At 41.1% G+C, this 15793-nt stretch overlaps 1 protein-coding gene across 5 annotated transcripts in view; it reads right to left on the bottom strand.

Moving 5' to 3' along the window:
• Positions 1–658: 658 nt before the first annotated feature.
• The window catches only part of STN1 (STN1 subunit of CST complex), a 38211-nt gene continuing 23076 nt past the window's right edge, over positions 659–15793 (bottom strand). For all 5 annotated transcript variants that reach the window (XM_012528910.3, XM_004468229.3, XM_012528913.3 and 2 more), the window contains 3 exons: positions 13186–13308; positions 10560–10632; positions 659–1353 (listed from right to left, as the gene is read on the bottom strand). In XM_012528910.3, coding sequence (XP_012384364.1) covers positions 1196–1353; positions 10560–10632; positions 13186–13308 — 354 coding nt within the window. In that variant the 3' untranslated portion in view covers positions 659–1195. The remainder of the gene's footprint in view (positions 1354–10559; positions 10633–13185; positions 13309–15793) is intronic.

The following is a 15793-nucleotide window of genomic DNA, read 5'->3' as shown; positions in this document are numbered from 1 at the left end:
CTTTACCTTGTCATCCAGAGCAAATCCATGAGTCTATCACCTGTCTGTGCACACAGTCTTTGGATATTGTCAGCACATCATGCATTCTCCACAGCAACCTTGAAAATAACATCTACTGCGGGCCAGGCAATTGGCTGATGGCCTTCATGACCCTCAGTATATTTAGCCATGCACATCTTTAAATGCAGGGTAATATACTTGGTTAGATACCTTTCAAATCAGAAAGAAAATGACAAGCACAGAGCCATGCCTTGGATCCCTGTTAATTCCCATCTCTGGCTGGGGTCTCAGAACAGCATGAAACCCAGGACTTAGGACCAACTCCCACCACCGGTGCTTGAGGCCAAGACACTGCAGGAGAGCGACACTCCTCAAGGAGAACTACTCCCTCTACTGGTTCTTAACCATCTCACCATCGAGAGGCCCACAGGAATGTGTCTGATGGTCTGCAGTTTTTAGAAGGTTTAGGATTGCGTTGTCTGGCTTTCTGCTCCTCAGATTCTGTGGTGCATGGGCCTTTATCATGTCATGTCACTTTACCATGATAGAGCCTCGAACCCCAAACACTGTGATTAAACCACCAACACCATTTCCTCCCCCATCTGCAACATGAGTATTATCCAGGTCAACCAGGAGGACAAACAAATCATGAAAGCTATTTTTTTCTCGTTAACGTGGCTTATGTTTATTGATAATTACCTTATTAGAAATTGAAAATAAGACAAAATTGAAATACAAGAATACACAAATACACATTCCACTAGCCAAGGGAGCAAATATATCACATGTTACGTAACCTCTAAGAAAATCCCACTATACATTTGTGAGAGAATGAGGGTATAAAAGGCAAATAACATCTTAGTAGTATTACCAAAATAATTCTGACATCATGGATCCCTTAAAAGGGTCTTAGAGACTCCTAAGATCCTTGGATCTCCTCTTGAAAACTAAAAGCTATTTTTAGTTTTAGCCTGCAGCTTTTATACCAAATACCATTCCCCCAAATGACCATATGTTATATTTTATTCTTAAGGAATTGCGTCTGGATATAAAAGCTCCTGAATGATGTTTAACATCAGAGTCTAGGAGTGAACACCCCTTTTTCCTCCAGGCAGCACCTCTTGGCTCGGCCTGCCTCAGCCTGGCTCTGCCTGGCTTGGCCCAGGTCTGTCCCTTGCTGTCTCAGTGCCTCTTCTCAGAATGCCATGTAATACTGCTCCATAGTGCTGACAATGTCACTCTGGTCCTCCAGGATCTCCAGCACCTGCTGCAGCACAGCTTCACTCAGGCCCGGGTTGAGGCTCAGGCGCGCACAGGCCAAGATGTGCAGGAAGTGGCAGCCCTTTTCCACATCTGCAGGAAAACAAGCATTGGCTAAGCTTGCACATGCTTGTCTGACCCTTCTAGTCAAAGTACCCCCTAGTCAAAGTGTAGACCATTATCCAGCAGCCTTAGCATCACCTGGGAGCTTGTTTAAAAGTGAACTCTCAGGCCCTTCTCCATTCATCTTCTATCAACATCTGCATTTTTGCAAGATCCCCACATCACTCTTACACACATTAAAGTTCAAGATATATGTTGTAGATTCTCAGCAAAAACAGAACAAAAACAAAATGGGAAAAAAACCCAGCACAAATACCTGTTATCAGGCCACCATTTTACCACAGTGATGTGGACCCACCCCTGCTCAGGGACACAGACCTTGGACTCTGAGGAGTCCCAATCAATAATTTTATATCCCTAACCCTGTGGATTTTTAGTCCCTGATGGTGTTTGACATGTATAAGTACTTTTTCAGACCTGAACTCCTAGCTTCCTGGGGGGGACCCTCTTTAGATCATAGCAATGTAGGTTTGCAGCAGCCTCCATATTCATTCCCGTAAATGCTGATTTTATGGTTAAGACAGGATCCCTACCTCATTCCTCTTTGTTGGGTTTCCAAGTTTTGTCTATGCCAGTTGTGTTCTAATAACTTCTTACCTTTACCCAAAACTGGACCATTTGACATGCTGTGATAAAAGTTTAGGTGTAGTAACTTCTTTCCAGATGGAATCAATGATTTAGAGCAGTGGTATTCAAACTAAGGGTTGTGACTATTGGTGGATCCTGAGATCATTTGGGGTTGTAATTAGTATTTTTTTCTTACTAAACAGACTAGAATAGGAAATTACAGAATGTATGCATTATAGTTAGGATACGTATTTTGTGAAACATTTCAGTTATATGTGTATATATAACTATATATGAATTATAATTATATATAATTATAAAATTTACTGGGTCAAGGTGAAAATGTATTTCTATTTCTGAGTCAAAGTCAAACCTAATTGCTAAAAATGTCTGTCTCAAGCTTTCCCACTTTAAAGGGCCAGGCACCCTTCTCACCATTGCATACCCAGAACCTGGCACAAAAAAGCAGGTCAACACAGTCTCTGAATATTGTTTTTAGATTATAAAATGCTTTATGCTCCACGAAGGTGCTCAAAGAGGTATCCTGGTGTTGGGTAAAGCATGGTTTGTGATTCAGGGGTATCCTGGTGTTGGGTAAAGCATGGTTTGTGATTCAGTGCACTTTTGTGGCCTTGGGCAAGTCACAGTATCCCTAAGCCTCAGTTTTATCACCTATAGAAGATGAGCGAGGGGAGGCATGTGGACTGGAGGCAGAATACCTCTGAGGTTCTCAGGAAGCTTTCCAGTGAGCTAACAAAGGCTGGTTAAGTTCTGTCCTCCAGTGGTTATGTCAACTCATTGTACCTCCCAATTGGGGTCACTGTTGGAAAACTTGTGATAGCAGTATCTCCTCATTGACAGGCTGTTTGTCGACATTTGTTCATAAACACTTACTGTATACCTAGTATGTGTGTAGCACTGAGCGAGGAGGAGGCAAGTAGAGAAAGGTGGAAGGAGAGTTGACTTTGGAGAACAATAGCCCTGAACTCAAATCTTGACTCTGCAACTGGTACAAAGAGGTTCTCTTCTCTTGGGCTGTTTCCTCATCTGAAAGAGGGAAATAAAACCACCTGCTTCACAGGGTGGTGTGTGTACGGAATGAGACACATGTTAGATGCCTCTTAAATGGTGGAATTACTATATATCTATCATTAAAAAGATACATACAATGTAGTTGCTGCTCTAAAGAAGCTTCTACTCTTTTGGAAAAGAAAAGACTCACTGAGAAGAAAAGCTAAAGAGCAAGGGAAAGTAGATGTGGCTGATGATGGAGGATGGAGGAGTCTGAAATTGGGTTCTGTGCACAAGCAGAAAGGGGGACACCAGGAATTTCATTCATTACTTTTATAAGGCCTGGATGTTCAAGTTCAGGGCTCAAATGACTCAAAGGCATGCATGGGGTGCTAATGCAGCATTGCTGACTGTCTTGTCAAAGTATTTCTTCGAAAGGGCCATTCTACTGCCTGAGAGTTGTCTGGTGATGCTGTTCCAAAATTACCCTACAGTAACTTGGGGAACATGAACTTCAACTGTTTTTAATATGGGAAGTGATTACAAAATAGTCAAAGTAGATGTGGTCTTGGTCCTGGCAAGCTAGCAATGAACTCCCTAGCTGTGAGTACAGTATCATTCCACTTTCCATGGGACAAACTCACAAGCCTAAAGTAGGCTCAAGTTGTTTGGCCTGGCAGACATAGTTATTATACCACCCCTATGATTAACACCCTGCACTAGTGTAGTATCTTTGTACAATTTATGAAAGAATTTTCTCATATTAAAATTTCTGTGTCTTTGTTGAGATTCTCATATTGTTCATTGTTCACGATATCCTTCAGTTCTTTCTGTTTTCCTTCATGTCCTTGAGCATCTTGAGAAACATTTTATTTTTAAGTATTTGTCTGGTGTGTCCAAAGTCTGGTCCTCTTCTTTGATGGCTTCTGGATTTTTGTCTTATTCCTTTGGAATGGCTATGATTTTCTATTTCTTTGTCTTGTAATCTTTTGTTGCACAGTGTACAATATTTTAAAGTGTTAACTCTGGGATTTAGTCTCTGAGGTGTCTGTTCCTTATGTTTGCATCCTGATAGTGATATTACAGAGATTTCCTTGAGTTCCAAAAGCTAACAAAAACAAACAAATCAATGCAAAAAGCACCTTGAACAGTCTGAAAATTGGCTCTGCTTTGGCTGGTGATCTCCTTAAAAGATTAGCACTCCTACCAAGATGATCAACCTGAGGCAAATGTAAAGCACAGGGTCTTCTATGTCTTATCTGAGCCTGTGTGGAGCCTGCTCTCTCCTGGGTTTGTCCTTGCTCAAGGTCTTAGGGATTCCCCTGTTTACAAGAATTTTGAATACTCTCTCTATTCCCTATGAAATAAGACTTTCACCCCCTCCTAGGTGCTCTGTATTATGCCATAATACAAGGAATCTTTTGCCCTAGCTACTTTGACTTAATAATTTCTGACACTGCTTTAGCTCTGCAAGCTGCTGCTTTCAGCACGATAAGTATGGGAAGTCAAGCCCATAACAAGTTGCCTGATTCAGTCTTTCAGGCTTCCACCCCATAGATTGGAACCAAGATATAAGCACCCTAATATTGCATAGGATTACACTGCTCCCTAGGCACAGGGCCAGGGACCTGAATGAGAGTGTAGCTGACCCCACAATGCCCTGAGGAGGGAGTGAAGGAGGGCCTAGCAAGGGTGCCATGAACTTTGCCTACCATTTCTAAGCTGTGTTTTAATTCAGCCTCCACCCAGTATTATAACCCTTTAACTGTTTTCCAGAGTCTTGAGGAATATGACTCTGTTAGTTTTTGCTGGCTGTTCAAAGATTCTGTGGGGAAATGGCATCCTGGAATGTCTTACACTCTGCAATCTTGGTGAACCAGAATTGTGCCTTGAATTCTTCAAGTATTTTTTGCATATAGGTCATTTGACTACTTTTTAAATGCTGCAAAAGAAACAAAATGTTGATGATGTTCAAAAATTCCTAATTATATAAACTTTCATATACAATCTACTAACTGTAAAAGGTTAGAAAAGTGCTTTAACAGTATTTTTGAAAGACTGTCATAATTTAAAAAGCATTACTCTAATATGAGTAGTGTCATATAGTATTCGGTTTCCCCAAAAAGCAATGGTACTATACAAGGTGTAGAACGAATCTGACCTAGACACATGTGTAAGTTTCTGAAAAGCTAATAGTATAAAATAATCATCGTGTGAAAAGTTGTCATTGGAGAAGTCAGTACATGCTAATTTTTTCAGGTGTGAAAATAATATTGTGATCATATAGAAGAATGTTTGTTTCCCGGCTGCTATGATAAATACCATCCAATGGACTGGTATAAAAAACAGGAATTTATTGGCTCATGGTTTTGAGGCTAGCAGAAGTCCAAAACTGAGATGTCAACAAGGTGATGCTTTCTTTCTCAAGACTGGCATCCTGGGGCTGCCTGCTGGTGATCCTTTGGGTCCTTGGCTTTTGTGCCTCGTGGCAATATACAGGCGATGTCTTCTCCTTTCTTTCCTGGGCTCCACTGACTTCTGGCTTTTTCTCATGGCTTTCCTTCTATGACTGAATATCATTCTGTTTATAAAGGTCTCCAATAATACAAATTAAAGCCCAGCCTGACTGAGTGGGCCACACCCTAACTGAAGAAATCCTATTCAGTGGGTCCACATCCACCAAAATGTGGACAAAGACCAAGAACATGTCCAAACGGGTACCCAAATCAATCTACCAAAGAGAATGTCTCCATTCTTAGGAGATACAGGGTGAAGTATTACTGAAACTAGGTGAGAATGAATATGGATATTTTTTTTTCCCCTAAAGATTTATTTATTTATATCTCTCCCCTTCCCCCCCCAACCCCAGTTGTCTGTTCTCTGTGTCTATTAGCTGCGTCTTCTTTGTCCGCTTCTGTTGTTGTCAGTGGCATGGGAATCTGTGTTTCTTTTTGTTGCATCATCTTGTTGTGTCAGCTCTCCGTGTGTGCCGCACCATTCCTGGGCAGGTTGCACTTTCTTTTGCACTGGGCAGCTCTCCTTATGGGGCGCAGTCCTTGCGCATGGGGCTCCCCTACACGGGGACACCCCTGCGTGGCAGGGCACTCCTTGCACACATCAGCATTGCACATGGGCCAGCTTCACACGGGTCAAGGAGGCATGGGGTTTGAACCGCAGACCTCCCATGTGGTAGATGGACGCCCTAACCACTGGGCCAAGTCTGCTGCCCGAATATGGACATTTATTGTACTAGTCTCACATTTTCTGTAGGTTAGAAAAATTGTGGAATAAAAAGTTAGTGACAAAAATACATCTTCAGTCTGGAATTATTTTTTTTTTTAATAATTTGCCATTGTTGAACCCCCTACCTAAACTGAAAGTTCAGATATTTAACTTTAGCACAATAATAATAGAGCAAACTCCATACTTAGATTCTGTCTGAAACTACTTCCCTCTAAATCATTATTAAACTAGAGTGAGCCCTTGGTGTCTCCATGCAGAGAGTTAAGGGCTATCACCCGTGCCATTAGGATACAAAATTTGTTTTGTTTATTTTTTATGGTGAAAAAAATTATATTTAAAGTTAGCCAGCTGGACTCAGTTTAGATGATCCCAGTTTTGTTGGCAAAATCCAAAGCATCATAGTCAGGAGCCAGCTGACATATGCCTTCTCACCATCAGGCCTGATCAAGGTGTTGACCTTAACCACGTAGACATCATAGAATTTCTTCAGTCTGTGTGATCTGATGCTTGTTGGCTTTGACATTCACATCTCTGTGGCTGACTCGGTGGTCCAGGGAAACTTGATGCTGTCACAGTGGTCAAGTTTGTTTCTCCTAGGAGCGCTCTTCCACAGATACTTGGGCTGTCTTCAGAGATGCAGAGCATCTTGGGCCACTGGCGGGTGGGTGATATGTGCTTCTCCTTCTTTTGTGTATCTGTGGACAACTTTCAGCACTGTCTTCTTGGCCTTCAAAGCCTTTGCTTTGCCTCTGGCTTTGGTTTTGGGAGGGGTGAAGGTTTCCAGCTTCACTTTTGGTACCATCTTTGTGAGAAGCTTGTTTTTCACTGAAAACGTTTATTGCCCCATGGGCTCAACACTCCCTAGTAGCCTTTATAAACACTAATTCAGTTAATCCTCATAGCATCCCATGATGTAGGTACTGTTATTATTCCTATTTTGCAGATGAATAAACTGAGGCACACACCCAAAGTCACATAACTAAAATGTTCCAGACCTTGGATTCAAAACTAGGCAAAGTGCCTCCTGAGTCTAGCTCTTCACAACTGTTACACTGTATTTCTTTAGACAAACCTGATATCACTCCTTTAAGGACTTAAAACTGACCTTATGTTTACTTTCCTTTGATTATTATAGGCTTAGCTTTTCTGCAATTCTCATCTATGACTAAAGATTCAAGTCCTTTTACTAATCCTCCAGGCAAGGGAAAATGTAGTGCTATATTTCTGTATGAAAGGTTAGAAAGAAACTAAAGTCCCAGTATGAATGGTTGGGTAAATGGTCAAATATCTATCTAAACATATACTGGAATTCTGTGCAGTTACTAAAAAGACTAAGAGACTTTCATATGTACTGTTGCTGAGTAACCTTTAGAAGCCAATATTAAATTAATATATGCAAGGGATGGAACACTTGCATTGTATGTTAACATTTATTTATATTTTATAAAAAGGATATCTATACAAATATGCTTATAAGTACATATAACAATCCCTATAAGGATATGTAAGAAATCGGTAACAACAAATATCTTTGGAGAAGGGAACATAGAGCCTGGGAGTCAGGGTAAGGTGAAAGTCTGATTTTTCTGTGTATACTTTTGAACTGTTTGATTTTTTTACTATTTGCATATATTATTCAAAATAATTATTTAATACCATAGGTATTTCCCATGAAAAGGAGTGGTCACATCAGTACAGGCATCCTCAGTTTCCCATACTGGAGAATTCAGCTCCTGGAGTTTACTAGCTCCAGGCAATTGGCTTCTGGCTTGCAGAGGCAGGCTCACCTTCCAGACAGGGCAGAGCCTCTCCACCTGACACACACACTCACCAGGCGGGAGCAGCCTGGGGGTTAGAAGTAGGTATGAATCCTCTACTTTATGGTTCCTGGGTCACAGAGGCTGTTTGGTTCTCCTAAGAAATTAAGTTGAATTCCTTTCATTTGCTTCCCCAGGCCCTAGGCCTGTTTCAATAGATTCTGCTCCTAATACAGATCACAATGAGAAGCTGGCCAGGAGGCCTGGACACTAGGATGAGAGCAGAAAATTTATCTCAGGAGCAGCCTCTTATAAAACCCTTCTTGGCTGAGGAAACTCCCATTTCTCTGTTCTTAACAGCTCCTTAAATTATGGGTAGAAGATCTTTTCCTCCAACTGAAAGATACATGTTCTTATTGTTCTGAATGAATCAAAGAACAGCCAGGAAACCTTGCACTAAAATAATAGATTACTTTGAGTTTAAGGTATAAGTGGTGGTTTGAAGTTGTATGTACCCCTGAAAAACATGTTCTTTAATCCAGTCCTGTAGGTGTAAAGCCATTGTAAGTAGGAACTTTTGATGAGACTGTATCAGTTAAGGTGTGACCCACTTCATTCAGGATGGGCCTTAATCCTATTATTAGAGTTCTTTATAAATGGAATGAATAGAGAGAAAGCCACAGAAGCTGAAAGCAACGAAACCTGGACAAAAGGAGAGGGATGAGCAGATGCTGCCAGGAGACTTGTTATGTAGCAGAGAAGCCAAGAATCACTGGCAGCCAGCCAGTCTTCAAGAAAAAAAGCATTGCGTTAACGATGCCTTGATTTGGACATTGTGAGGGTCTCAAACTGTAAGCTAATAAATTTCCATTGTTAAAACCCAACTGATTTCATGGTATCTACTTTAAGCAGCCTAAGAAACTAAAACACCATGAGATCTAACCTCATCAATTCTTAAGGCAAAAGAGGGCTGCACACCATAGACACCAGGGCTGTTGGCCTGCCCACGTCCACCTGCTGCCTCTCCCAGGAGTGGGCCCTAGCCCCATGGATGTATGGGTTAAAAGGTCTGGAAGAGGACTTCTCTGGAGAGAAAGAAACCAGGATAAAGAGAACTGAAGTTGTTAATGAACCTTTCCATTTACCTTCTAATGTCATTTGTCAGCTTACATCAACATTCATATACGTTTGAAACATCAACATTCAGTATATGTTTGAAAAAGATAGACTTTCAGAAGTCATCTTCACAACTGACCAGTTTAGAGATAAGACTATAATGCTTTCTTCTCTTTCTAACTATTGTGAAATGGTAATGTTCTTTGCCAGACTATCTACACTTTGAGTTTCTAACCACTAGGGGCTGACCTAATTCCACTAAAACCAACTATTTTCCAAACCACTTCCTTTGCAAGTCCTTAGTTTTCATGATGGCTGAATTACATCTTTCAAACTCCAATGTCTAGATCCCAAAAACTGAAGGGTCCTGATGTTAAAAGAGAAGAAAATGTTGCCTTTGGTTCCGACACTAAGGGGCAAGAGTAGAACAAGAACTAACACAAATCACGGGAAACGGATGAGGCTCAACCAACTAGACTCCCTTCTACCATATAGAAGGTCCAGGGTTTGATGCCCAGGGCTTCCTGATGAGGGCAAGCTGGCCCACGTGGTGAGCTGGCCCACATGGAGTGCTGGTCCATGCAGGAACGCGGCCCCACGCATGAGAGCCACCCTGTGTGGTAATGCTGCTTCATGTGGGAAAAGCTGCCCCATGCAGGAGTGCTGACATGGAGAGCTGGCACAGCGAGATGACGCAACAAGAGAGACAGCAGAGAGAAAATAAGATGTAGCGGAACAGGGGAGCTAAGGTGGCGCGAGAGAGTAATCGCCTTTCTCCCACTCTGGAAGGTCCCAGGATTGGTTCCTGGAGCCGCCTAATGAGAATACAAGCAGACACAGAAGAACACACAGTGAGTGGACACAGAGAGCAGACAATAGGGGAATGGGGGGGGTGGAAATAAAATAAATCTTAAAAAAGAAAAGAAATAACACAAATCAGGGAAATGGCTGTGGCTCAAACAGTTGAGCTCCTGTTTACCATGTGGAGGACCCAAGTTCGATCCCTGGGACTTCCTGATAAAAAAAGAAAAAAGGCAACCCAAACTTGCATGGAGAGGTACAAGCCCCCATGCACCAAAAAGGTGATGACACAACCAGATAAAAAATAATAACACAAATCAGAGAGACTATGAGAACCAGTGGAATGAAAAGTCCAAGCCAAGTGGTTTATCACATTTTATCAATATCACCTGGGGAGCTCAACTGTCTAACCCTCCAACCACTACCTACACTCCCACCAAATCAAAATCCCCAGGGGTGGGACCGGAGCACAGTATGTTTAAAAGCTTAAAGGTTGAATATTATGTACAGCCAAGGTCAGAACAATTGTGCTTGCCTAACACTCATTTTAGAGAGGAAGGGCAGGTGTCTTGCCCAGTCACCCAGCCAGTCACCAGGAGCCCAGGTCTCCTGACTATCCACTGCTCCAGTGAGAGAGAATGTAGTTCACCAGAGCGTCCCATATGCATCATCACCACTTACGGTTTGGTTTCTGGCAGTCTTCTTGAATAATATGGTGGATCCTTCTGTGCAGTTCTTTGTCTTCTCTGGTTACCTTAAAAGGAAAAACAGCCCAGAGAGAAGTATTCTTAAATAATACAGCAGTTGTGTCCTTCAGACTTCCAAATTAGTATTTAGGATCATTGTTAATGATTTCATGATAAAATCACCCTCCCCACCACCAGCAATTCAGTTTTCAATACTTGGTGTATAATCAGCCCTATGTGCTCTATGTTGGCCCAGAGGCACATTCCTTTGGGACCTGGTTCATTAGAACCATGATGTAAGGGAAAATATTGAATTCTGTACTTTTAAGCAACTTTCATCATAATCATTCATAACACTTTATTATTTTTTTATTTGTTATATTTTTGAGGGAGTCACAACTGATCAAAATTCTCAATCTCCACACCAGCACTCCTTCTTCGGGGCTCTGACATGTCTCTTGTGTTTCATTAGTTTCATTCTTTTTTCCAACAACAAGGAAAAACAAAAGAGGAAAAATTATAAGGAAAAGCTAACAAATGTAGTTTATCCATTGAGATGCTTTCTGTTCTCAAAGGCAAACATAACCTAGTTCCTTTCTTAATATTGTTCCTCAGGTAAGAGGGCAACAACCAAATGGGTTTCTCCTTCATGTTCCATACTAAATCCAGTAACGGAAAAAAAAAAAAGGAAAAAAAAAAAGGAAGAAGCATGAACAAACACACCTGCAAGTTTCTGCCCTGGAATGCTGGCCTGTCCAGACTTAACAGAATGGGGATACAGATAACTACTGCCTTCTCTCAACTCACAAGGTTATTGTGACAATTATATAATGTGATGTGTGAGGGAACTGCCGAAAACTGGAAAGCACTTACAGACAGAGGTATTGGCATTGCTATGATGAGCAGTTCTGAGGAAAGGGCCTCAGGAGAATGGAAATCCACAAGGCCAGGCAATGAGGTGCAAGGGGAAGAGTGAAGTCAGAGAAGGAACAGTGATGCTGGGAAAAGAGAGCTATTAGTGCCTGATCACCCCACTCTGATCACTCATCATGATTCATGGAGGAAGTGCCCCAGCCCTGCCACACCTTGACCCTGGACTGATGCCCACTGCCCTGTTACTCCCCAGGAAGAGCTGCTCTCTACAGATCAGAGGGAGACTGGCCCCAAAGCCTGCAAAGAATGTGTATCCCAGAAGGAAGCTCCTGGTTAGCTGCCGAGCATAAGCTTCTCCAACCTCCCAGGAGGCAACCAACTCCCACCAGGTCTGATCAATACCAGAAAGAGATGAACTGTACTCACCTCTTACTGGGATTGAAATACAGTATGTCTTTTAAAAGTTATTCTAGTAGTATTTGAGTCCCATTTTAATTTTTTAAAGTCTCTGTACTAGGGAACCACTAAAGTAAAACAACTTCAGGAAAAAGTCCTCAGGAAATGGAGTAGCTTTTGCGATACCCCAGAGTTTTGATCTGTCTCCAGGATAATTCCATGTAACTGAAGCATCTATATAATAGGTAAGAGTGGTCCTGAGGAAGCCAGTTTCAGCTTGTCTCTTCCAATATTCTAGAAATGTGTGAGCAGTGGATTTTTACTTTTTTAAGCATGAGGTAAACAAGCACTCATTCTCATGGTGGAAATGTCACCTTGAACAGCCTGTTGGGAAGCCATTCAGGCTGTGTTGACTAATGCCTTCCGAGTACATCCCCTTTCATCCAACAATGCCTCTTTAAGAGTCAAATTTACAGAAATACTTACATAAGCTCACAAAGAAAATTATGCAATAATACCCATAGCAACATTGTATCTGACAACAAAGAAATGGAAACAACCTTAATGTCCACAAAGACAGAAGTGTTTTTTAAAAACTTATGGTATCTATCATATAGACTACCATGCAGACGTTAAAAAAAGAAATGAGGTAGATTTACAAGTACCAACACGGAAAGATGCCCATCTTGTGCTCTTTTGGTACCAAAAAAGTTACAGAGCATTATTTAAAGCAGTAGTTCCTCAAGAGTCCCAAGGAACACTTGTCAATGTGGGAGACAATTTTGGAATTTTGGGTTGTCACAACCAGGGCTTTGCTACTAATATCACATATCTGTAAATGTATAGAAATGTTTACAAAGATACATTGTTAAAAGTGGTACTTTGAGGAAAGATAAGGGCAAATTTTCACTTATTTTATATACCTTCTTTATGAATGCCTTTTTTAAGTAAATGATTTTCAGTTCTTTTCAGCTCTTTTTTTTTTTTTTAATCCCCCCACCCCACCCCTAGATGGCTCCCTGGTCTGTCTACTTATTATCTACTCATCTTTCTCAGGAGGCACCGGGAACAGAACCTGGGACCTCCCATGTGGAAGGCGAGTGCCCAACAGCTTGAGCCACCTCTGCTCGCAGCTCATTGTGGTTTGTTGTGGCTTATTGTGGCTCATCTTCTTTAGGAGGCACTGGAACCAAACCTGGGACCTCGCATGTGGGAGGCAGTTGCCTAATTGCTTGAGCCACATCTGCTCCCCCATGAATGATTTTTAATAACAATAAACAGGCATTTTTAATTTTAAAAAATACTTGTAACTGAAGCAATAAATGGAAAAAAAATTAAGTTGTAAGTCTTACGTAATAGAGGTTGTCAAAACCACCTTCTTTCTGGAAAACAAGTCCCTTTTCCTGTAGCAGCAGTATAGCATTCTTAAATATACTATGAATTGCCTTGGAAGTGGTATCATTCTTAAAATCCACCTGTAGGAAGAGGTGTAGGAAGGAAAAAACAACAGTGTAAAGAAAACAGGCCATCAATCCTGCTTTATAACACCACAGAGCAACTCCCTAGACTAACTGGTTTATGAATTTGTCTGACAGGCTTTTTATCTGCTGAGTCAAAAAGACCCAGAGATGTACCAGGCTAACAAGAACGGTGTCTAAGGAGGACTGGGAAGTTTTCTCTGGCAGAATCATCTTGGAAAACTGTTCTGTAACTTACTTGTGATTTTGTTTGTTTGTTTGTTTAGTTCTACAATATAAAATGGAAACCCAAAATGCTAGGCTTATTGAAAATCTTTGATTTCTTTTTTACTACAGAATCAAAACATTTTATACATATTAGCTCCTTTCTTCATTAAAATTGTAGCTATATACAATCTCTTCCTAAGGACTTCAAAGACATTTATACACATTGAATTCATCAGGGGGTTCCGGCATGAGGTCTGAAGAGACCTGTCAAAGCTGGGCCCAGGATGCTGAAAGTGGAAAGGGGTCTAGAGTGAAGCAAGAACCCCAGCTAGATGGAATCTTTGCTATCAGTTTTCTATCTTCTCACTTCCAATATTTCTCCCCTTCCATGAGACCTAGATGCCCAGAGAAGATACTGGGTCATCCAATTTCTTATTTCCAAGATGGTTTTCATTGAACATACGAAGGAGAAACCAGGTTATTAGATATGTCCTCCATGGTTAACTGGACTGTGTACTTCTTGAGCCAGGGACTTTGTATTTCATCTCAGTCACCTTGTCCCTTGCACATAGCAGGTGACCAATTTGTGAAATGAATGGAAATAAATGCCCCATTAGAAAGGCTATATATCCTTTTGATTATTCCTTTGGGATTTTCAGATCGTTCCCAAAACAAATAAAATGGTAATAAAACAATTAGCCTTCAGATTGGAGATCCATTTTTTGTTGTTTTATTTGTGTGTGTGTGTGAGATCCATTTTTATTGTGACAGAAATTTGTTCAGATATTGAATAGGAAAGAGTGCCCAAAACCTGTAGCAAAGCTTCCACAAAAGTGGTTGAAGGCAAAGTCCTAGCACTACTGAAAGGGAGGTAAGAAGGCTGCCTGGGGAAGCGCCCGCAGATGCTAAAAAAGAGTGTGGTTGTGAATGTGCTGGCATTTTTGCAAAGTAATAGGGAGAGGAAAGAAACCTATCAAAAGGTCTCAAGTATGGGATTTCCATCCCCAAAAAAATACCCTCTTTAAAGGACACCTCCAAAACAGGGATTTTGTTAATCTCCTAGATCCCTGCAATGTTTACAAATATGTTCTACTGGTCTGAAGATGATAGTCTAACACTCTTAATCAAATTATGAGTCTAAGTTTTTCCTTAACAGAATAAGTGGGATGGCCTGGTCAGTAGAGCATTAGGACCCAAAAGTTGACCAAAGTAAGCCAGCTAGTAAGATAGGGAATCAATAGATGGATCTGGATCCTGGCAGGAAGTCCATGTAAATATCAATAACCCCAAGATGGCTGGTGGAAGACTCTCAGAAGAAATCTAATTCAGGACAAGATTTCCTCCGGAAGCCAGGAGAAGCTCCGAATATTCGCCAGGGGACTTATTGGGCCCTCCTGGGGATTGATGGGTAGGGTAATCAATCAAACAGCAAACAGCTGGGACTCTTCCCCTGCCATTAGCAAAGGGGTGGGATAATTAATGGTTTAAAAAGCAAACACAAAGGCTGAGCTCTCTGTCTTGCTTTGGATCCCCATTCTTGCCTTCTGTGCTCTGCTCTTGCCATGTTCTCCTGCATGGATTACAAGTAAAACCTAGGCATTTATAATCTATAATAGGAAATTGTAGTCTGTAAATCAACCCACTTTATCACTTTCAGCTCTTCCTCTCTACCTGGGATCCATGATCTGTTATTTTCTCCCATTTCTCTTCCCTCCCTACCTTAATACATTACTGACCTAACTAACCTGACATGCTCTTGAAATCCATTTCTGCAGCATAGTCAAGAACCTAGACAAAATCTGGTTACAATTCTAGTTATGACAGCACAGCACCCATCTTCCTAAGGGAGAATAAGGCCAAGAAGTATTTGATGATTCCCACAGATAGCACCTTGTGTTTTAGTTTGTTTAGTATAAACACCCAACCTAGTAATCCTCAGCCACACATCTTTTTCATTCATTGGGGTTTAAAGCAAAGCTGTCTTTAATTTCATACACGAGTGCTCTTATTTAGGTGAAGCACAAATCAACCCAAAAGACTCCTTCACACATCTTTATAACAACTTCTTCATCTTCATAATTCTAAGGAGAGTCGTTGTCTTAACTCAATTTAACACAAGAATCCTAAGGATTGAGTTTATTACATTTCTCACCAAGCTAAAAATAAATTGGAAACTAACTAGAAGTGACTGTTACCCAAGTATTATTGTCATTAAACATGACTCCTGGTTATCCCCAAACTGTATAAAAAGGCTGGTTCCTCCTAGATATCAATA

The sequence above is a fragment of the Dasypus novemcinctus genome, chromosome 6 (assembly GCF_030445035.2).
Source record: "Dasypus novemcinctus isolate mDasNov1 chromosome 6, mDasNov1.1.hap2, whole genome shotgun sequence".
NCBI lineage: Eukaryota > Metazoa > Chordata > Mammalia > Cingulata > Dasypodidae > Dasypus > Dasypus novemcinctus.
The sequence above is the reverse complement of the archived record's forward strand: the minus strand, read 5'-3'. Positions and strand labels throughout refer to the sequence as shown.